This window comes from Staurois parvus, unplaced genomic scaffold (assembly GCF_062004578.1).
Source record: "Staurois parvus isolate SC_StPar_1 unplaced genomic scaffold, SC_StPar_1.0 ptg002675l, whole genome shotgun sequence".
Lineage (NCBI taxonomy): Eukaryota > Metazoa > Chordata > Amphibia > Anura > Ranidae > Staurois > Staurois parvus.
The window spans coordinates 124598-147500 of NW_028320471.1; the positions used below are offsets into that span (position 1 = coordinate 124598).

A 22903-nucleotide genomic window follows, 5' to 3' on the forward strand; every position below is an offset into this window, starting at 1 on the left:
TGGCTGCATTAGTTTTCTTTTTCTTCTTTTTTTTCACCTGGTGATCTAGCCAGTAACACATAGCCAAAGGCTGGATTTGTGGTGTTGGTTGGTGTCAGGGTCTCTCAGCGGGGGGTATGTGGCATTGGTTGGTGTCAGGGTCTCTCAGCGGGGGGGGATGTGGTGTTGGTCGGTGTCAGGCTCTCTCAGCAGGGGGGAAGGGGTGTTGGTTGGTGTCAGGGTCTCTAGGCGGAGGGGGGGATTGGGGGGACTGTGGTGTTGGTTGGTTTCAGGGTCTCTTGGCGGGGGGGATTGGGGGGGACTGTGGTGTTGGTTGGTTTCAAAGTCTCTTGGCGGGGGGGATTGGGGGGGGGGGCTGTGGTGTTGGTTGGTTTCAGGGTCTCTTGGCGGGGGGGATTGGGGGGGACTGTGGTGTTGGTTGGTTTCAGGGTCTGTTGGCGGGGGGGATTGGGGGGGACTGTGGTGTTGGTTGGTTTCAGGGTCTCTTGGCGGGGGGATTGGGGGGGACTGTGGTGTTGGTTGGTTTCAAAGTCTCTTGGCGGGGGGGATTGGGGGGGGCTGTGGTGTTGGTTGGTTTCAGGGTCTCTTGGCGGGGGGGGATTGGGGGGGCTGTGGTGTTCGTTGGTTTCAGGGTCTCTCGGCTGAGGGGGGGATGTGGTGTTGGTTGGTGTCAGGCTCTCTCGGCGGAGGGGGGGGATTGGAGGGGATGTGGTGTTGGTTGGTGTCAGGGTCTCTCGGCGGAGGGGGGGATGTGGTGTTGGTTGGTGTCAGGCTCTCTCGGCGGAGGGGGGGATTGGGGGGGATGTGGTGTTGGTTGGTGTCAGGGTCTCTCGGCAGGGGGGAATGGGGGGGAATGGGGGGGATGTGGTGTTGGTTGGTGTCAGGGTCTCTCGGCGGTGGGGATGTGGCGTTGGTTGGTGTCAGGGTCTCTCGGCGGGGGGGGATGTGGTGTTGGTTGGTGTCAGGCTCTCTCGGCGGAGGGGGGGGATTGGGGGGGATGTGGTATTGGTTGGTGTCAGGGTCTCTCGGCGGAGGGGGGGATGTGGTGTTGGTTGGTGTCAGGCTCTCTCGGTGGCGGGGGTTGGGGATTGGGGGGGATGTGGTGTTGGTTGGTGTCAGGCTCTCTCGGCGGAGGGGGCGGATTGGAGGGGATGTGGTGTTGGTTGGTGTCAGGCTCTCTCGGCGGAGGGGGGGATTGGGGGGGATGTGGTGTTGGTTGGTGTCAGGGTCTCTCGGCGGAGGGGGGGATTGGGGGGATGTGGTGTTGGTTGGTGTCAGTGTCTCTCGGTGGGGGGGGATGATGTGTTGGTTGGTGTCAGGGTCTCTCGGCGGGGGGGATGTTGTGTTGGTTGGTGTCAGGGTCTCTCGGTGGGAGGGAATTGGGTTTTTGGTTGGTGTCAGGGTCTCTCGGTGGGAGGGATGTGGTGTTGGTTGGTGTCAGGGTCTCTCGGCAGGGGGGATTGGGGGGGATGTGGTGTTGGATGGTGTCAGGGTCTCTCGGCGGGGGGATGTGGTGTTGGTTGGTATCAGGGTCTCTCGGTGGGGGGGATGTGGTGTTGGTTGGTGTCAGGGTCTCTCAGTGGGGGGGATGTGGTGTTGGTTGGTGTCAGGGTCTCTCGGTGGGGGGGATGTGGTGTTGGTTGGTGTCAGGGTCTCTCGGCGGGGGGATGTGGTGTTGGTTGGTGTCAGGGTCTCTCGGCGGGGTGATGTGGTGTTGGTTGGTGTCAGGGTCTCTCGGTGGGGGGGGATGTGGTGTTGGTTGTACCAATGGCTGTACTCCTTCCCAGTAGCATGGCGGAGAGAACTGGCCTCAGGGAGGCTTTTTGCTTCGTCTTGTTTTGGGACATTTTTTTAGGTGAGTAAAACAGTTTTTACCTTGTGAGTAAATTTATGACATTCAGCGCTGCCCCCTACTGGTCTGATAAAAAACGTTCAATACATGGCAATGGCAAATGTACTTTGGACGAAGTCTCCAACTTTATTGTATTTTTAAACACTTTTGTTCTATTGGATTCATCCGGCTGAAAAATACAAATGAAACCCCTTGAGCCCGGCGTGGTCTGCCTTTAGTTGCATTAGGACAGGGTGAGCGACAGGCAATAAAGCTTTTTATTATTTTCAAAACTCATTAAAGTGATCCCTCACCTCGTAAAACAACCCATTCAGTTTAAAACAGAAATAAAAGGTAAAAATAAAAAATATATAAATACTTTTTTTCCTTGTTTTATAAGTGATCACATTCCCTCTAAACCCCTTATGCAGCTGAGAACAGAAAGCCGGAGGAGGACAAACAGCAGGACACTGGTCTTCCCAAGGAATGCCTGTGCTGGGGGAGGAGAAACAGCAGGACACTGGTCTTTCCAAGGAATATCTTGGCTGGGGGAGGAGAAACAGCAGGACACTGGTCTTTCCAAGGAATATCTTGGCTGGGGGAGGAGAAACAGCAGGACACTGGTCTTTCCAAGGAATATCTGTGCTGGGGGAGGAGAACCAGCAGGACACTGGTCTTCCCAAGAAATATCTGTGCTGGGGGAGGAGAATCAGCAGGACACTGGTCTTCCCAAGATATATGTGTCCTGGGGCAGGAGAAACAGCAGAACACTGGTCTTCCCAAGGAATATCTGTGCTGGGAGGAAGAGAAACAGCAGGACACTGATCTTCCCAAGGAATATATGTGCTGGGGGAGGAGAAACAGCAGGACACTGGTCTTCCCAATGAATATCTGTGCTGAGGGAGGAGAAACAGCAGGACACTGGTCTTCCCAAGAAATATCTGTGCTGGGGGAGATGAAACAGCAGCACACTGGTCTTCCCAAGGAATATCTGTGCTGGGGGAGGAGAAACAGCAGGACACTGATCTTCACAAAGAATATCTGTGCTGGGGGAGGAGAAACAGCAGCACACTGGTCTTCCCAAGAAATATCTGTGCTGGGGGAGGAGAAACAGCAGGACACTGGTCCTCTCAGTGAATGTCTGTGCTGGAGGCGGAGGGGGGCAGTGTCGGGACAAGTCTGATCATTGGAGGAGAGCAGGCTCAGTTCCCAGAACAGCTAGAGAACTGACTATGCTGTGCTCTCATGCCTAGTGTGGTCAGTTAACATCAGGGCTATTTTTCAGCGGGAACATGGGGGAACATGGTTCCAGCACCTCCAGCACTGAATGTATGTAATGGCAAGGGGTGTGGTGTGTGCTGAAGGGTCTACTGATGCTGGCTGCTGGGGGATCTATTGTTGCTGGTGGGGATATTTTTGTGTGAGGGTCTGTTGTTGCTGGTGGGGGATCTACTGAGGTTGCTGGCAGCTGGAGGGTCTATTGATGCTGGCTGCTGGGAGATCTGTAGTTTCTGCTGGGGAGGTTCTGTTATTGCTGGTGGGGGATCTATTCGGGTTGCTGGCAGCTGGAGGGTCTATTGATGCTGGCTGCTGGGAGATCTGTTGTTTCTGCTGGGGAGGGTCTGTTGTTACTGGTGGGGGATCTATTGAGGTTGCTGGCAGCTGGAGGGTCTATTGATGCTGGCTGCTGGGAGATCTGTTGTTTCTACTGGGGAGGACCTGTTGTTGCTGGTGGGGAATCTATTCAGGTTGCTGGTTGCTGGACAGTCTATTGATGCTGGCTGCTGGGAGATCTGTTGTTTCTGCTGGGGATGATCTGTTGTTGCTGGTGGGGGATCTATTGAGGTTGCTGGCAGCTGGAGGGTCTATTGATGCTGGCTGCTGGGGGATCTATTGTTACTGGTGGGGATCTTTTTGCGTGAGGGTCTGTTGTTGCTGGTGGGGGATCTATTCAGTTTGCTGGCTGCTGGACGGCCTATTGATGCTGGCTGCTGGGAGATCTGTTGTTTCTGCTGGGGATGGTCTGTTGTTGCTGGTGGGGGATCTATTGAGGTTGCTGGCAGCTGGAGGGTCTATTGATGCTGGCTGCTGGGGGATCTATTGTTGCTGGTGGGGATGTTTTTGCGTGAGGGTCTGTTGTTGCTGGTGGGGAATCTATTCGGGTTGCAGGCTGCTGGACGGTCTATTGATGCTGGCTGCTGGGAGATCTGTTGTTTCTGCTGGGGAGGACCTGTTGTTGCTGGTGGGGGATCTATTGAGGTTGCTGGCTGCTGGGGGATCTATTGTTGCTGGTGGGATGTTTTTGCATGAGGGTCTGTTGTTGCTGGTGGGGGATCTATTCGGGTTGCTGGCTGCTGGATGGTCTATTGATGCTGGCTGCTGGGAGTTCTGTTGTTTCTGCTGGGGAGGACCTGTTGTTGCTGGTGGGGGATCTACTGAGGTTGCTGGCAGCTGGAGGGTCTATTGATGCTGGCTGCTGGGGGATCTATTGTTGCTGGTGGGGATGTTTTTGTACAGTCTGATCACTAGGAGAAAGGAGACTTGAGAAAATGTCAATATTTCATTTATCCTTCAGGAATTACTGCATTTCAAGATAAGCTATCCCCTTTCTGACCGCTTGGCCAGTGAGCTTACAGTCTGAGGAAACCGGTCCAGCAGCATCTGAAAGGTTCTGCTCATTGCAGGGCCTCATAAAGATTGATATCATTGGGTGGAGCCGCCTGATGTGACCGCTGTTGTCATAATTAGATTTTATTAAGAGGAGATCCCAGAGTATTATCTGGATGCCCCAGACTGGCCAAGCGACATATTTGAAGGATTTTGATGAAAGGAGAGATATCTGGATTATAAAAGGCCATCACCACGTACTGTATAACAGGTTAGATTACGCCGGATCCTCTGGAGCTGAAGTTGTGAAATGTCACTTCCTGTAGATATTTAAGGTATAAAAAAACAATAGAACCGGTCAGGACCAAATTTATTTCATAACATAGGGAAGCCGCAAGTATGGTCATTGACATCATCAGGGGCCACACATTAGCTGTCAGAGACTGCAGATATATTAAAGGAGATGGTCAGAGAGTTCAGACATAGTACAGGAGATGGTCAGAGAGTTCAGACATAGTACAGGAGATGATCAGAGACTGCAGAAATGATACAGGAGATGGTCAGAGACTGCAGACATGATACAGGAGTTGGTCAGAGACTGCAGAAATGATACAGGAAATGGTCAGAGACTGCAAACATAGTACAGGGGATGGTCAGAGACTGCAGATATGATACAGGAGATGGTCGGAGACTGCAGACATAGTACAGGAGATGGTCAGAGACTGCAGACATGATACAGGAGATGGTTATAGACTGCAGACATAGTACAGGAGATGGTCAGAGACTGCAGACATGATACAGGAGATGGTTATAGACTGCAGACATAGTACAGGAGATGGTCAGAGACTGCAGACATGATACAGGAGATGGTCAGAGACTACAGACATGGTACAGGAGATGGTCAGAGACTGCAGACATGGTACAGGAGATGGTCAGAGACTGCAGACATGATACAGGAGATGGTTATAGACTGCAGACATGGTACAGGAGATGGTCAGAGAGTTCAGACATGATACAGGAGATGGTCAGAGACTGCAGACATAGTACAGGAGATGGTTATAGACTGCAGACATAGTACAGGAGATGGTCAGAGACTGCAGAAATGATACAGGAGATGGTCAGAGAGTTCAGACATGATACAGGAGATGGTCAGAGACTGCAGATATGATACAGGAGATGGTCAGAGACTGCAGACATGATACAGGAGATGGTCAGAGACTGCAAACATAGTACAGGAGATGGTCAAGGACTGCAGATATGATACAGGAGATGGTCAGAGACTGCAGACATAGTACAGGAGATGGTCAGAGACTGCAGACATGATACAAGAGATGGTTATAGACTGCAGACATAGTACAGGAGATAGTCAGAGACTGCAGAAATGATAAAAGGAGATGGTCAAGAACTGAAGACATGCCAAAATGATCATCAGAGACTGCAGACATACTGCAGGAAATGGTTAGGGACTGCAGACATACTACAAGAGATGATCAGAGACTGCAGACATGCTATAGGGTTGTTGTTGACTGTGATCATGCTTCCAGAAGATAGTCATAGACTGGAGAAACCATCACGTGAGACTGATCACTGCTGTGAGAATATCACAGCTGTCAGAGCCTCTTCACAAATCAGTGCTTCTCTATTATAGTTCCTACAGCTCCCTTAATAATGACTTAACTGGAGCTACATTTGATATTTCTCTCAGCAAGATCCATTATAAAATAATCAGAGAGAAAAAAAATAAAAATGGTGAGTAAACAGGCAAAGGTTTGGTCCAGGCAGCAGACAGAGGTGTGGTCAGTAAACATGCAAAGGGTTGGTCCAGGCAGCAGACAGAGGTGTGGTCAGTAAACATGCAAAGGGTTGGTCCAGGCAGCAGACAGAGACATGGTCAGTACAGAGGTGAAGGGTCAGTCTAGGTATCAGGCAAAGATTTGGGTGGTAAACCGGCAAATATTCATTCCATGTAGTAGGGAGAGACATGGCCAGTAGTCAGGCAAAGGGTCAATCCAGGCCACAGACAAACATATGATCACTAAACAGGCAAAGGTTTGGTCCAGACAGCAGACAGAGGTGTGGTCAGTAAACAGACAAAGGGTTTGTCCAGGTGTTAGGCAAAGACATGGTCAGTAGACAGGCAAAGGGTCAACCCAGGCCACAAGCAGAAATGTGGTCAGTAAAAAGGCAAAGGGTCAGTCCAGGCAGCAGGCAGAGGTAAGGTCAATAAAAGGGCAAAGGTCAGTCAGATACATGTTGAGTAAACAGGCAAAGGTTTGGTCCAGGCAGCAGACAGAGGTGTGGTCAGTAAACATGCAAAGGGTTGGTCCAGGCAACAGACTGAGACATGGTCAGTAGAGAGGTGAAGGGTCAGTCCAGGCATCAGGCAAAGATTTGGATGGTAAACTGGCAAATGGTCATTCCATGTGGTAGGCAGGCAAAGGGTCAGTCCAAGCCACAGACAAAGATATGATCACTAAACAGGCAAATGGTTTGTCCAGGTAGCAGACAGAGGTGTGGTCAGTAAACATGCAAAGGGTTGACACAAGGAGAAGACAGAGACATGATCCGTAGAGTGGTGAAGGGTCAGTCCAGGCATCAGGCAAAGATTTGGGTGGCAAACTGGCAAATGGTCATTCCACGTGGTAAGCAGAGACGTGGTCAAATTGTTTATCCAGGCTGCAGACAGAGGTGTGGTCAGTAAACAGACAAAGGGTTTGTCCAGGTGTTAGGCAAAGACATGGTCAGTAGACAGGCAAAGGGTCAACCCAGGCCACAAGCAGAAATGTGGTCAGTAAAAAGGCAAAGGGTCAGTCCAGGCAGCAGGCAGAGGTAAGGTCAATAAAAGGGCAAAGGTCAGTCAGATACATGTTGAGTAAACAGGCAAAGGTTTGGTCCAGGCAGCAGACAGAGGTGTGGTCAGTAAACATGCAAAGGGTTGGTCCAGGCAACAGACTGAGACATGGTCAGTAGAGAGGTGAAGGGTCAGTCCAGGCATCAGGCAAAGATTTGGATGGTAAACTGGCAAATGGTCATTCCATGTGGTAGGCAGGCAAAGGGTCAGTCCAAGCCACAGACAAAGATATGATCACTAAACAGGCAAATGGTTTGTCCAGGTAGCAGACAGAGGTGTGGTCAGTAAACATGCAAAGGGTTGACACAAGGAGAAGACAGAGACATGATCCGTAGAGTGGTGAAGGGTCAGTCCAGGCATCAGGCAAAGATTTGGGTGGCAAACTGGCAAATGGTCATTCCACGTGGTAAGCAGAGACGTGGTCAAATTGTTTATCCAGGCTGCAGACAGAGGTGTGGTCAGTAAACAGACAAAGGGTTTTTCCAGGTGTTAGGCAAAGACATGGTCAGTAGACAGGCAAAGGGTCAACGCAGGCCACAGGCAGAAATGTGGTCAGTAAACAGGAAAAGGGTCAGTCCAGGCAGCAGACAAAGGTAAGGTCAATACATGGGCAAAGGTCAGTCCAGGCAGCAGACAAAGGTAAGGTCAATACATGGGCAAAGGTCAGTCCAGGCAGCAGACAAAGGTAAGGTCAATACATGGGCAAAGGTCAGTCCAGGCAGCAGACAGAGATGTACTCAATCAACAGAAAAGGGGATGGCCAAAAGGGCAGGCAAAGACCTGGTTGGTAAACAGGCAAAAGGTCAGTTCAGGCAGCAGGCAAAAATGTGGTCAGTAAACAGGCCAGTGGTTGGTCTAGGTAGCAGACAGACATTAAACAGGCAAGGAGTCTTTTTAACTCAGGAGCCGACAGAAAGAAGGACCAGTCAAGGCTTAAGGAGAAGAATGGGCACTGCCTGGGCAAAAGAACATCAAAAGGTTCCGTTTTCTACAGAGTAATGAATGGTAAATCCCCAACATTTTTTTTTTTGGCTTTTTTTCCCACTGGGGAGATCCCCTTCAAATTCCCACAGGACCAATAGGTTGTGGGTGTCATTCAACTTTGCAGGAAATCTTGTGGCAAAGAAGAGGCACTGCAAAGGGCACAGCCAAAGATGAGGGTGTTGCAGCCAAAGCTGCCTCTTTAGTTTGGTTACTAGCCTGGGCGACTTTTATTACAAAAACATTTTGGGCCGGAGTTGGGCTTTAGTACCATAAAAACTAACCGAGATGGGAAGTGAGGAAGTGTGGAGTTATGAAAATTAGGAGGAGATCCCACGCACAGGGGTGTATTTACCACGGCATTTGCCTAGGGTGTAATTTTTCAGGGGGGGCAGCACTGCCCCTTGGAAGAAGGGACGAGGAAGGGACACACGCGGCATGGGGACCTGGTGGGTTCCAGGAGATGCTGTGGGTTTCATGATGGTGTATGCACAGCCTGACTCTCCATCCTGGGGATGTCCGGAGCTGTGAAGGTGAGTGTCTTCCTCTCTCTCGCCATGGGGGATGGTGGCTGGTGTATGGGGAACAGTGGTAGTGGAAGGCTTGGGTGGAGGGCAGGGGTGCTCTTGGTCAATGTCAGGCTCTTTCTGTGGGGGGGCGCCAATTTTTGTGTTGCCTAGGGCAGCACAAAACCTAAATACCCCATTGCCCACACAGAGAAGACAACACCCATCAATTCAATAGAAAAAAACCCGGATCCTTTTAGCCACCAAACCTAACATGGTCCCCTGAAAATCTTGCCCAACCAGGTTTTGAACCACGATTGCTCTAGTTTTTTTTTTTTTAATATATGTATATAAAAATGTTCCTGCTAATGGCAACCTATTTTAAGACTTTATCTTTGTAATTTGTATCTTTTGTATATAAACACGTTGATCCCGTGATTGCTCTTAGTCCTTCAGGGCGTCGATAAGACGGCCTTAATCCGATGGTTTCTATCCCGCCTGTGAGATAATTGCACACAGATGTGGATGGTTCAGCCTGTCAATGTGATAAAAATATTTTTGTTGATCACGCCAGGCTTCCGGTCTTCACTGTACACCTTTTCTTCATTCTCAGGAACAATGGCAACTCTTGTACAGGGGCGGACTGACAACTCATGGGGCCCCCGGGCAATAGGGGATCATGGGGCCCCTGTGTCCTTGCCCAAACTCAAAAAAGCCTATGAAAAAGGTACCAGGGGCATCTCATGGGGCCCCCTACTGACCCCGAGTTCCCGAATGGTCAGTCCACCCCTGGATATTACCTGTCCGCAGGGCTTTTTTTTCTCAGAGAGTAGGTGAAGGAACTCCCCCCTTCTGAGTCAACACTGTCTCCGCCCCCTACCCACCCCTGAGCACCGTCTCTTGGGTCCACCTCTTACCCAGCTCCCAGTACCGCCCCTTTTAAAGAATACAGAACCAAGTACCCTTTTGGTGTGCTCAGTAATTTGGAATTTGTTGAAAAATAAAGCAGTAAAATAGATCCCCTGCGTCAGGGGCGGACTGACAACTCATGGGGCCCCCGGGCAATAGGGGACCATGGGGCCCCTGTGTCCTTGCCCAAACTCAAAAAAGCCTATGAAGAAGGTACCAGGGGCATCTCATGGGGCCCCCTACTGACCCCGAGTTTCCGAATGGTCAGTCCACCCCTGGATATTACCTGTCCACAGGGCTTTTTTTCCTCAGAGAGTATGTGAAGGAACTCCCCCCTTCTGAGTCAACACTGTCTCCGCCCCCTACCCACCCCTGAGCACCGTCTCTTGGGTCCACCTCTTACCCACCTCCCAGTACCGCCCCTTTTAAAGAATACAGAACCAAGTATCCTATTGGTGTGCTCAGTAGTTTGGAATTTGTTGAAAAATAAAGCAGTAAAATAGATCCCCTGCGTCAGGGGCGGACTGACAACTCATGGGGCCCCCGGGCAATAGGGGATCATGAGGCCCCTGTGTCCTTGCCCAAACTCAAAAAAGCCTATGAAAAAGGTACCAGGGGCATCTCATGGGGCCCCTTACTGACCCGAATTTCCAAATGGTCAATCCGCCCCTGCTCTTGTATTTGGAATACATGGCACAGAAGACAACATATCAATTGTTTATGATACACAACACCTTACCAGGATAAATGCCTCCTAGTTAGAGGTTTTATATCTACTTTATGGGGGTCTATTAATTAAAAGTCCCCACAACCATTCATCTGGTGCGTTTACATTCATTCTGTGTAAATTGGAAAAAGAATCTAATGTTCTTTTGGCTATTTTCCTATCTTCTTCTTTTTATTATGGCAAGTAGTAAAATGCTGCATGATGGCCACTAGGTGACGATAAGGAGCATAGGAAATACATAATGTGGGGTTGGTTTACTAAAACTGGTTTGCGCAGAATCTGATGCACATGTGCATGGCGGCCAATCAGCTGCTAACTTCGGCTTGTTCAGTTAAGCTTTGGCAATAAAACCTGGAAGCTGATTGGTTTCTATGAACAGCTGAACAAGATTTTGCACTCTCTGGTTTTACCCCCGGAGCAGCGTTTTGCACGGGCAGAAGAGCCCATTCATTTGAATGGACTTCCGTGCCCGTGACATGCAGGGAAAGAAGTCTCTGCACTTCTTGGGAAAACGAAGCCAGCATGGAAACTTGGTTCCCAGTATGGCTGCGTTTTTCAGTGCGGGCGGCGTGCCATTAGAATTAATGTCACCCTCCCGCGGGTCTGCATTTCTCTGTGCGGGTGGTGCAGCTGCACGGATTTTCGTGCGGATCCCGCACCACCCGCAAATATGTGAACCTAGAGTCAGTCAATCAACCTCAGTATGTCTTTGTATCAAGAGATAGATTACAATGTAACAGTTCTAGAGCATACAAAGGAAATTAGGAAATACATGTAGCCAATGGTTACATTGTATCTATTGTTACAAAAGGATATGTATTTCAATTTCTCCTCGGCGCTCTCTAGTGACCATTGTGGGGCATTTTGCTACTGCCTATAATAAAAGCACATTTGTCCAGAATAGAAAATAGCCGAAAGAATGTTCATTTTGTTGCCTAATTTAAAGAGGATGAATGTGGATGCAGATCCAATGTACAGATGGCTGTGTCCATTTCTTTTTAAAGATAGACCCCCTCAGACAGTTTCTTCTGGAAAACAAATAGTTCTCTTCAGATGGTCACGGACATTCTGACAGTCAGATCTTCTATTGAACGAACATGCAGGTGGTGATCTATGAACCCTTGGGCATGAAAGGAATTCTCAAACACATCCACCGCCAGTGTCATCTTAATAGCATCATGGGTATCTGGGTAATGTAATGCACAGGGGCCCCTACCAGCCTGTATCACGTGTCCCCATCACAGTGCCTCCTTACATCATGTTCCCCTACCACAGTGCCCATACACATCAGGTTCCCCCATCACAGTTCCCAGATACTGTACATCAGGTGTCCCAATCACAATGTCCCCTTACATCGGGTTCCTCCATCACAGTGTTCCCATACATCAGGTGTCCCCATACATCAGGTTCCTCCATCACAGTGTTCCCATACATCAGGTGTCACCATACATCAGGTTTCCCGATCACAGTGTCCCTATACATCAGGTTTCCCGATCACAGTGTCCACATACATCAGATGTCCCCCATCACAGTGTTCCCATACATCAGGTGTCCCCATCACAGTGTTCCCATACATCAGGTGTCCCCATCACAGTGTCCCATACATCAGGTTTCCCCAATCACAGTGTCCCATACATCAGATTTCCCCAATCACAGTGTCCCTATACATCAGGTTTCCCCAATCACAGTGTCCGATACATCAGGTTTCCCCAATCACAGTGTCCCTATACATCAGGTTTCCCCAATCACAGTGTCCGATACATCAGGTTTCCCCAATCACAGTGTCCCTATACATCAGGTTTCCCCAATCACAGTGTCCCATACATTAGGTTTCCCCAATCACAGTGTCCCTATACATCAGGTTTCTCCAATCACAGTGTCCCATACATTAGGTTTCCCAACCACAGTGTCCGATACATCAGGTTTCCCCAATCACAGTGTCCCATACATTAGGTTTCCCCAATCACAGTGTCCCGTACATTAGGTTTCCCCAATCACAGTGTCCCTATACATCAGGTTTCCCAAATCACAGTGTCCCATACATCAGGTTTCCCCAATCACAGTGTCCACATACATCAGATGTCCCCCATCACAGTGTTCCCAAATATCAGGTGTCCCCATCACAGTGTCCCATACAACAGGTTTCCCCAATCACAGTGTCCCTATACATCAGGTTTCCCCAATCACAGTGTCCGATACATCAGGTTTCCCCAATCACAGTGTCCCTATACATCAGGTTTCCCCAATCACAGTGTCCCTATACATCAGGTTTCCACAATCACAGTGTCCACATACATCAGATGTCCCCCATCACAGTGTTCCCATACATCAGGTGTCCCCATACATCAGTTGTCCCCATCACAGTGTTTCTATACATCAGGTGTCCCCATCCATCAGGTGTCACCCATCACTGTGTCCCCTTACATCATCAGTTGAACAAATAACATCATTTTCAGCAGTTGCTACAGATTATTCTTCCCTAAAATTGGCCATATACAGGCGAACTGGTTGGGCTGACAATGGTAGGCATTTTAGTAAGGCTTCAGGAAAACATGAAAAAATAGAAAATTTAAAAAACATGCTTGAGGGACACCCTGCCCCCGCCTGTGAAGTGGCATATCTGTGTGATACACACAACCTACTACAACACTGACATTTACAAACAAGAAATGCCAGCAAAATGACAGTTTCCTGCCTCTTCATTCTGTTTCCAATCAAAGAAGCTGGGGATTCCATTCATCTGTAATAGACCCTTCTCCTAGATTATAGTCTGATAGAGATGTTAATGGGGTATTCCCCCCCCCCAAAAAAAAATACATGGGATTCACCCTCTAATTATCATCAGACTTTAGATCTGGTATAAATTTTAAAGGAGGCCCAACAGACATCTTTTAGCTAATTGGCAAAGGATTGTCAAACAAATGGCATGGGGGGGGGGGGGCATATACCAAAGCAAAAAATAAATTTTAATTTAATTTTGGTTTTACAAACATTTTAGCAGTTTAGTAATGCTTAGGGTGATAATGGCCTGGTCATGAAGGGGGGTAAATCCTCCAGAGGGCAAGTGGTTAAAGGGGATCCAATGCAAAAAAATCAAGCAAAAAATGGCCTGGTCAGGAAGGGGGGGGGGGGGTAAATCCTCAGGAGGGCAAGTGGTTAAAGGGAACCCAATTAAAAAAAAAATCAATGGCCTGGTCATGAAGGGAGGTATATCCTCAGGAGGGCAAGCTGTTAAAGGGAACTGCATACAAAAAATGGCCTGATCATGAAGGGGGGTAAATCCTCAGGAGGGCAAATGATTAAAGGGAACCCCATGCAAAAAAAAAAATGGCCTGGTCATGAAGGGGGGTAAATCCTCAGGAGGGCAAATGGTTAAAGGGAACCCCGTGCAAAAAAAAGCAATGGCCTGGTCATGAAGGGGGGTAAATCCTCAGGAGGGCAAATGGTTAAAGGGAACCCCGTGCAAAAAAAACAATGGCCTGGTCATGAAGGGAGGTAAATCCTTAGGAGGGCAAATGGTTAAAGGGAACCCCATGCAAAAAAAGCAATGGCCTGGTCATGAAGGGGGGTAAATCCTTTAGGAGGGCAAATGGTTAAAGGGAACCCCATGCAAAAAAACAATGGCCTGGTCATGAAGGGGGGTAAATCCTCAGGAGGGCAAATGGTTAAAGGGAACCCCATGCAAAAAAAAGCACGCAAAAATAGCCTGGTCATGAAGGGGGGTAAATCCTCAGGAGGGCAAGTAGTTAAAGGGAACCCCATGCAAAAAATGGCCTGATCAGGAAGGGGGGTAAATCCTCAGGAGGGCAAATGGTTAAAGGGAACCCCATGCAAAAAAAACCAATGGCCTGGTCATGAAGGGGGGTAAATCCTCAGGAGGGCAAATGGTTAAAGGGAACCCCGTGCAAAAAAAACAATGGCCTGGTCATGAAGGGAGGTAAATCCTTAGGAGGGCAAATGGTTAAAGGGAACCCCATGCAAAAAAAGCAATGGCCTGGTCATGAAGGGGGGTAAATCCTTTAGGAGGGCAAATGGTTAAAGGGAACCCCGTGCAAAAAAAAATAATGGCCTGGTCATGAAGGGGGGTAAATCCTCAGGAGGGCAAATGGTTAAAGGGAACCCCGTGCAAAAAAAAGCACGCAAAAATAGCCTGGTCATGAAGGGGGGTAAATCCTCAGGAGGGCAAGTAGTTAAAGGGAACCCCATTCAAAAAATGGCCTGATCAGGAAGGGGGGTAAATCCTCAGGAGGGCAAATGGTTAAAGGGAACCCCATGCAAAAAAAACCAATGGCCTGGTCATGAAGGGGGGTAAATCCTCAGGAGGGCAAATGGTTAAAGGGAACCCCATGCAAAAAAAAACAATGGCCTGGTCATGAAGGGGGGTAAATCCTCAGGAGGGCAAGTGGTTAAAGGGAACCCCTATGCAAAAAAAAAGCAATGGCCTGGTCATGAAGGGGGGTAAATCCTTTAGGAGGGCAAATGGTTAAAGGGAACCCCGTGCAAAAAAAAGCAATGGCCTGGTCATGAAGGGGGGTAAATCCTCAGGAGGGTAAGTGGTTAAAGGGAACCCCACGCAAAAAAAAACAATGGCCTGGTCATGAAGGGGGGTAAATCCTCAGGAGGGCAAATGGTTAAAGGGAACCCCATGCAAAAAATGGCATGATCCCCTCCCCCAGGTATATAGCATATAACAGCTAATGTAAGCTGATGGTAAGTGACTTTTTGGCCACTAACCTGCATTCATTTCATCAATAAAAATGGCGGCACAAAATTTCTAAATACAGTTATTTTATTGAAAGCTAAAGCAGGAAAAAAATATCTAAAGTGCAGTTAAATAGTAGATTGTGTGACACAACCCAAAGCTGATTTCTCTTTATTTCTGAAGGTTTGAGCTATTGGAGAATCCAGCGGCCAAAAGGGGTATGAGCAACGGATTGACCGACCTCCCCCTCTGGGGGCACAGAATGGGCCTGATGCACTGGCCGTTGTACCTGACGTAGCCCTTGTTGCAGACGCAGCCAGCCTCGCACATCTGGGGGCAGGCCCTGCTGCCCTGCAGGTAGTTTTCGCAGGTGTCTTGGCAGTGGGAGTCGCAGTCGGCCCAATGGGCGTTGGGGCCGCAGGAGTTGCACTGGGATTCGGGGATGCAGGTGTTTGCTGTGGACGTGGCCAGGACGTAGCCCGGTTTGCAGTAGCACTCAGGCTGGCAACTCTTCAGACAGGGGATGGGTTGGTTCCCACAACTCTTCGGACAAGGTTTACATTGGTAAAATATCTTGTTGTGTTCACAGAAGGCGTCTGTTCAGAAAATGAATAAAAATGAGTGTCTGCATCAATGCTGGTGATATAGAAATACAAATATATATACATTTATTCTGCATATTAACAACAAATAAAAAAATATCATCATAAGCAAATTAATGGGAGGTCAGCAGGGCAGAGGACAGGGGTCACTGCTGGCAGGGCAGAGGACAGGGGTCACTGCTGGCAGGGCAGTAGAAAGGGATTACTGCTGGCAGGGCAGAGGACGGGGGTCACTGCTGGCAGGGCAGAGGACAGGGGTCACTGCTGGCAGGGCAGTAGAAAGGGATTACTGCTGGCAGGGCAGAGGACGGGGGTCACTGCTGGCAGGGCAGGAGAAAGGGATTACTGCTGGCAGGGCAGAGGACGGGGGTCACTGCTGGTGGGGCAGAGGATGGGGGTCACTGCTGGCAGGGCAGTAGAAAGGGATTACTGCTGGCAGGGCAGAGGACGGGGGTCACTGCTGGTGGGGCAGAGGATGGGGGTCACTGCTGGCAGGGCAGTAGAAAGGGATTACTGCTGGCAGGGCAGAGGACGGGGTCACTGCTGGTGGGGCAGAGGATGGGGGTCACTGCTCGCAGGGCAGAGGACGGGGGTCACTGCTGGTGGGGCAGAGGATGAGGGTCACTGCTGGCAGGGCAGAGGACAGGGGTCACTGCTGGTAGGACAGAGGATGGGGGTCACTGCTGGCGGGTCAGAGGATGGGGGTCACTACTGGCAGGGCAGAGGACGGGGGTCACTGCTGGCAGGACAGAGGATGGGGGTCACTGCTGGCGGGGCAGAGGATGGGGTCACTGCTGGCAGGGCAGAGGATGGGGGTCACTGCTGGCAGGACAGGGGTCACTGATGGTGGGGCAGAGGACAGGGGTCACTGCTGGCAGAGCAGAGGATGGGGGTCACTGCTGGCAGGGCAGAGGATGGGGGTCACTGCTGGCAGGGCAGAGGATGGGGGTCACTGCTGGCAGGGCACAGCTCCTTCCCCCATCCATGCACTGCATGCAGCCTGGGCACAGACAGCGGAGCTCCTCCTCCCCACACATATTATATATATATATATATATATATATATATATATATATATTTTTTTTTTTTTTTTTTTTTAAACTGAATTTTTAAATATTGTCAAATCTTTACATTACATTAACTTTTTATGTCAGGTGAAAAATGATTATATTATTGCTAAAGTTGTTTTTGTAATACAAAATGTGTTATAATTACCTGGCTGTAAAGCTGCTGTCTCCTGAGAGGTCACAAACATAACACACATTTCTGAAGAAAAAAAAATACAGGATTTATATATTATTATTATTATTATTATACAGGATTTATATATTATTATTATACAGGATTTATATATTATTATTATACAGGATTTATATATTATTATTATTATTATACAGGATTTATATGGCGCCAACAGTTTGCTCAGCGCTTTACAATATAACGGGAGACAATACAGCAACAATACAGTTCAATACAAGAGGGAAAGGAGGGCCCTGATCCTGGGAGCTTATATATATATATATATATATATATATATATATATATATATATATATATATATATATACTTTTTTTTTCTTTTTATTAATATAAATTCTTTATTTCATTTTGATTTCTTAGTTTAAAAAGAAATACTAACGTAAGGAGTAATTACATAAGATACTCGCACATCTTAAAATATTTTAAGGAAAACTTTTAAGAAAATTATAAAAGATATAGTAATAATAATAATAAAAAAAAAGATACTTGCAAATCAGAAATCCTTACATTGCAGAAAAAATTGTAATATATTATAATTTCTTTTTCCTAAACAGTGTTTAAAATGTTATTATGTATTTGACAAATAAAAATGGTTATTTTTAAGTATATTTTGTTTCTCAGTTTATTGTACTTTTTTTTTGAAAACAGGAGATTTAAATAACGCTTTGGACAGCTTTATGTATACATATTATTATTATTATTATTATACAGTATTTATAAAGCGCCAATAGTTGGCTCAGCGCTGTACATTACAAAGGGAGACAGAACATGTGACAGAACAATACCAATACAATGCAAAACATGAGGGGATCGAGGGCCCTGCTCTTTCGAGCTTACAATCTAGGAGAACATATAAAAATATTCAGTCTATTCACTTCAAACAGTAATTAATACGCCAGAAAACCTAGAGTTGCAGGTAGATGGTGGTCCACATGAAATATAAATAAATAATATTTAATTTCTACATAATATAATAGGAATTAAATATTGTTTTTTTTTTGTCCTGAATACAATAGGTTAATTTTTACTAGTGCTTTTGTATATATCTTCATAATTTACCTATTTACTAGTCTAGTAAATCACTTATTGAGCCCTTTTAGGATAGGATAATTGCTTCTGTTCTCTTCTGAGAGTTTTTAATCACAAGAATGGAGTTAAGCCCTAACTAGCATGTGCTGAAAACATTTCACAAACAACATCCCTGAAGACATTTGATGACTAATTGTAAAACTGGTCCTCAAGTTGTGTCACATTTGTCATCTTTGAAATACATATGGAGATTGGTTTTCTATCACTTTAGTTATTTCTGTCTCAGTGTACATGCTTGATCTGTCTCAACATGTAGTACAGGACCTGGATAGTTCACACTGACGCCAGGTACATAAAATGATAATTGAAATACATTAAGTAAAAAAATGAATTAATTTAAAATAGAAAAAAACAAGAGTTATAAAACTGACAACTTTTAAAGCACCAGCACCAAAAAAAAACAGGTAATTTATTTTAGATAATGTATCTAGTTATTTATTTATTTATTAATTGTTGATTTATTGATTTATTTTGCAGCTGGATAATATCCAGAGCTAATTTTTAAATCTCCCAAATAAAAAAATAATTCATTTTCAGTATTTACAATTCTTGTAGTGGTCTATTTGCTTTTACAATAATTGTTTAGAGTAGTCCCATAATTTCTTTAACATCTCCAGACATTTTTTTTTACTAATTGAAAAGAAAAACTGTTTTAACATTTTAAACATTTAAAAATTAGAGACTATAGTGCAGAAAAGGTTACTGCAATCAAAAGCATTTAACTTCTAAAAATGTAAATGTAATATTTTAAAATATATTTATGAGTTCATTTTCTGTCATTAGATGAAATGGTTCATTTTTTTAAATTTGATATTCAGAAAAGATTTCCTAAATCATTCATTTTTTTCTTTATTTTTTTTTTACATTACCTGTGCTTAGTATTTGAAAAAAACAAACAATTATAGTCACTGTAAATAAGATGACAGACTGTCGTGCAGAAAAGACTACTGCAATGAAAAACGCCTAAGTCCTAAAAGTGGAAATGTAATATTTTAATAAAATAAATGTAAGAGTTCGGGGTTTTTTTAATTAGATAAAATGGTTAATTTCTTTTAATTTAATAAATAAAAATGTAAGAGTTTTTTTTTTTTTTAATTAGATGAAATGGTTAATTTCTTTTCATTTATATTCAGAAAAAAATTATAATTCCTAATTTACTTATTTATTAATTTTACATAACTGTAAATATTTAACTATGTTAAGTGTTACGGATATGGTACTTTTTTCTAATTATAATACCTGCAATGTTGATTGCAATGGCAAAATATTTTTTTCTTTCAGCACCAGGTTGTTTCAATAAATTATTTTTCCCATGTATATGCCATAATTACCACCTGATTTTTTTTTTATCTATGTATGCAAATATTTTTGTCCTAAGCACATAGTTAGACCCATCAAAACTCAGCTAAATAATTGTTATTTATTATATTTTGTATGTACTTACCAAGTGTTAGAAAGAGCTTCACGGCCACTTTTGTCATCATGTTGACCTGTTGGATTGCAGGATTTGTTTTTTTTAGAATGTTTGACCGAAAGTCTCAAAGTCTCATATTTTGAATGTAAATTTTCCAAAACTCTTACCTTTTGAATGTCAGTGTAATCCTCTCTCTCTGTTGTTCGATCTGCTTATGTGTTCTGAAGTGCTTTGAAGGTGGAAGATATTTATATGGTTAGGGAACATAGGTGTGGATCTCAATAAATGAAGGGATTTGTGAATATACGCAGACTGGGTGACATCATCACTGAGATCTATACATTTCTACGGCATCCGGCAACGTGCATTAAGGATCTTCAAAAGAAGTCTAGAAAATTCTTGCCCTGCAGAATTTGGGATTCCTAACCACACCTGGTATACAATGAAAAAGTGATGTGAAGTAACTGGTAGATAACTATTTTTTTTTTGAGTTTTACATTTTATGTGACAGCAAATAGAATAATTGTTTACAAAGAATATATGATCCTCAACAACATAAAATGAGAGATTTATCAAAACTACTAAGTTGAACTCTTGGAATTTTTGGTATTGTTCCCAACCATCCTGCCCGTATTTATATGGCCTTTGACCCAAAATGTTCCTTGGCCAACAACTACTAAAGTTGGACTCCTGGAATTTATGTTATTGTTCCCAACCATCCTGCCCATATTTATATGGCCTTTGGCCCAAAATGTTCCTTGGCCAACAACTACCCAAGTTTAACTCTTGGAATTTTTGGTATTGTTCCCAACCATCCTGCCCGTATTTATATGGCCTTTGACCCAAAATGTTCCTTGGCCAACTACTAAAGTTGGACTCCTGGAATTTATGTTATTGTTCCCAACCATCCTGCCCGTATTTATATGGCCCTTGGCCCAAAATGTTCCTTGTCCAACAACTACCCAAGTTTAACTCTTGGAATTTTTGGAATTGTTCCCAACCATCCTGCCTGTATTTATATGGCCTGTGGCCCAAAATGTTCCTTGGCCAACAACTACTAAAGTTGGACTCTTGGATTTTGTTATTGTTCCCAACCATCCTGCCCATATTTATATGGCCTGTGGCCCAAAACGTTCCTTGGCCAGGCTATGGACTAAATTTTTTTGTAGACCGTTATGAGACATTCCAAAGGCCAAGGTGATGGTATAATTAAGAGCCTCCTGAAAAGCTTACCTTCAGCTCTGTACCAATGTATGCTGGATCATCATACTTCCTGGCTAATTGGAGGTTTAAAGGGCCTACTGTTATATCCATCTTCTTAACTTTTTTTACCCCAGAGGAGCCCTTGGAACAATTTTCAGGTCTCAGGGAACCCTTGTTAAAACCAGGTAATTGGGCCTTTGGCCCAAAATGTTCCTTGGCCAGACTATGGACTCAATTTTTTGTAGGCCATTACGAGACATTCCAAAGGCCAAGGTGATGGTATAATTAAGAGCCTCCTGAAAAGCTTACCTTCAGCTCTGTACCAATGTATGCTGGATCATCATACATCCTGGATAATTGGAGGATTAAAGGGCCTACTGTTATATCCATCTTCCATATTTTTTACTTTTTGGAACAATTTTTTCAGGTCTCCAGGAACCCTAGTTAAAACTAGGTAATTGGGCCTTTGGCCCAAAATGTTCCTTAGCCAGGCTATGGACTAAATTTTTTTGTAGGCCATTAAGAGACATTCCAAAGGCCAAGGTGATGGTATAATTAAGAGCCTCCTGAAAAGTTTATCTTCAGCTCTGTACCAATGTATGCTGGATCATCATACTTCCTGGCTAATTGGAGGTTTAAAGGGCCTACTGTTATATCCCTCTTCCATCTTCTTAACTTTTTTTACCCCAGAGGAGCCCTTGGAACAATTTTCAGGACTCAGGGAACCCTTGTTAAAACCAGGAAATTGGGCCTTTGGCCCAAAATGTTCCTTGGCCAGGCTATGGACTCAATTTTTTTGTAGGCCATTATGAGACATTCCAAAGGCCAAGGTGATGGTATAATTAAGAGCCTCCTGAAAAGTTTACCTTCAGCTCCTTACCTATGTATGCTGGATCATCATACACCCTGGCTAATTGGAGCCATCTTCTTCCCATGAATACACATTCACCAATTTGCAGAATTTTCTTCTACTGACTTTCTACCTTTTTCTTGATTTTCACTTTTTCCTATTTTCTTACTACAGGCGTACTTCGGTTTTCAAATTTAATGCGTTCTCCGGTACTTTTCGTATTGCAAAAAATCCATAAACCAAAACGCGGTTTCCCATAGGAATGCACTGAAAACCAATTAATCCGTTCCAGAGGTCAGAAAAAACTTAAAAAAAGTCTTATCTGTTCAAAACTCTTTATAAAGTGCACTTTAAAGGCATAAATACTGTACAGGGAAATTATTAAAAAAAAAAATTGAAAACCAATTAATCCGTTTGTATTGCGAAAAAAATTAGCAAAGGCATTATTTTCAATGGATTTTCATTCGTAAACCGAAAATTACGTTAACCGAGGCGTTCGGAAACCGAAGCACGCCTGTATATATATTCTTACCACAGCGGATTTGATTTCATTTACGGTTAATGATGACATTCAATGATCTCATTTTTATTCATACATGCTATCATATTGGAAAGCTGACACCTAGGCCCCTAGGGACCTCGACTATGTTGAATATGGCCTTCTATATTCCGCTTAAGGATTTACCCCTCTTTATACAATTAAAATACGCAATGTTGTTTAACCACCTCCCGCCCGCCATATAGTCCAATGACGGGCGCAAGGTAGTTCTCTCGTTCTGATAGGCTGTCTTTTGACATCCTTCCATTCTCACCGCGCATGCGCGGCTCAATTTTTTCTAATTTTGTGCAATTTTTTTGTTTATAGTGCAAAAAGTAAAGCGCCCAGTGGCAATTAAATACCACCAAAAGAAAGCTCTATTTGTGAGAAAAAAATGTTAAAAATTTCATATGGGTACAATCTTGCATGACCGTGCAATTGCCAATCAAAATGTGACAGCGCTGAAAGCTGAAAATTGGCCTGGTAAAGAAGGGGGTATAAGTGCCTGGTAGGCAAGTGGTTAAAATGTATTGATTAAAAAAAATAAAATAAAATAAAAATTAAAATTAAAAAATAAATAAAATAAAATAAATAAATAAGTCAGGTATGAAACCCATCTAAAGAGGTCTTTAGGTCTAGCTTCAGGATAAATTCTTGGGCCACATAAGTGTTCATGCTGTGAAATAAAAACTTGGCAGCAGTACATAGACAACTCCAACCATGGCTTACATTACGGAAAACCATGTAGGTCCGAAAAAGTATAAAAGCCGGCCAGTTGCTATTTCCTCCTGGCATCTTCAAGCTTCCATTGGCGTGAGATGGTTGCCAGATGGC

General features: G+C 45.1%; 1 protein-coding gene across 1 annotated transcript; it reads right to left on the reverse strand.

Annotated features, from left to right (window-relative positions):
• Positions 1-15183: 15183 nt before the first annotated feature.
• LOC149429969 (SCO-spondin-like) lies at positions 15184-19752 on the reverse strand. The gene is made up of 4 exons (XM_089666298.1): positions 19646-19752; positions 19509-19554; positions 16932-16982; positions 15184-15710 (listed from the first exon to the last, which is right to left on the reverse strand). The coding sequence occupies exons 2-4, from the start codon at positions 19546-19548 to the stop codon at positions 15286-15288; spliced, it is 516 nt and encodes a 171-aa protein (XP_089522424.1). The 5' UTR covers positions 19549-19554; positions 19646-19752; the 3' UTR covers positions 15184-15285.
• Positions 19753-22903: the final 3151 nt, after the last annotated feature.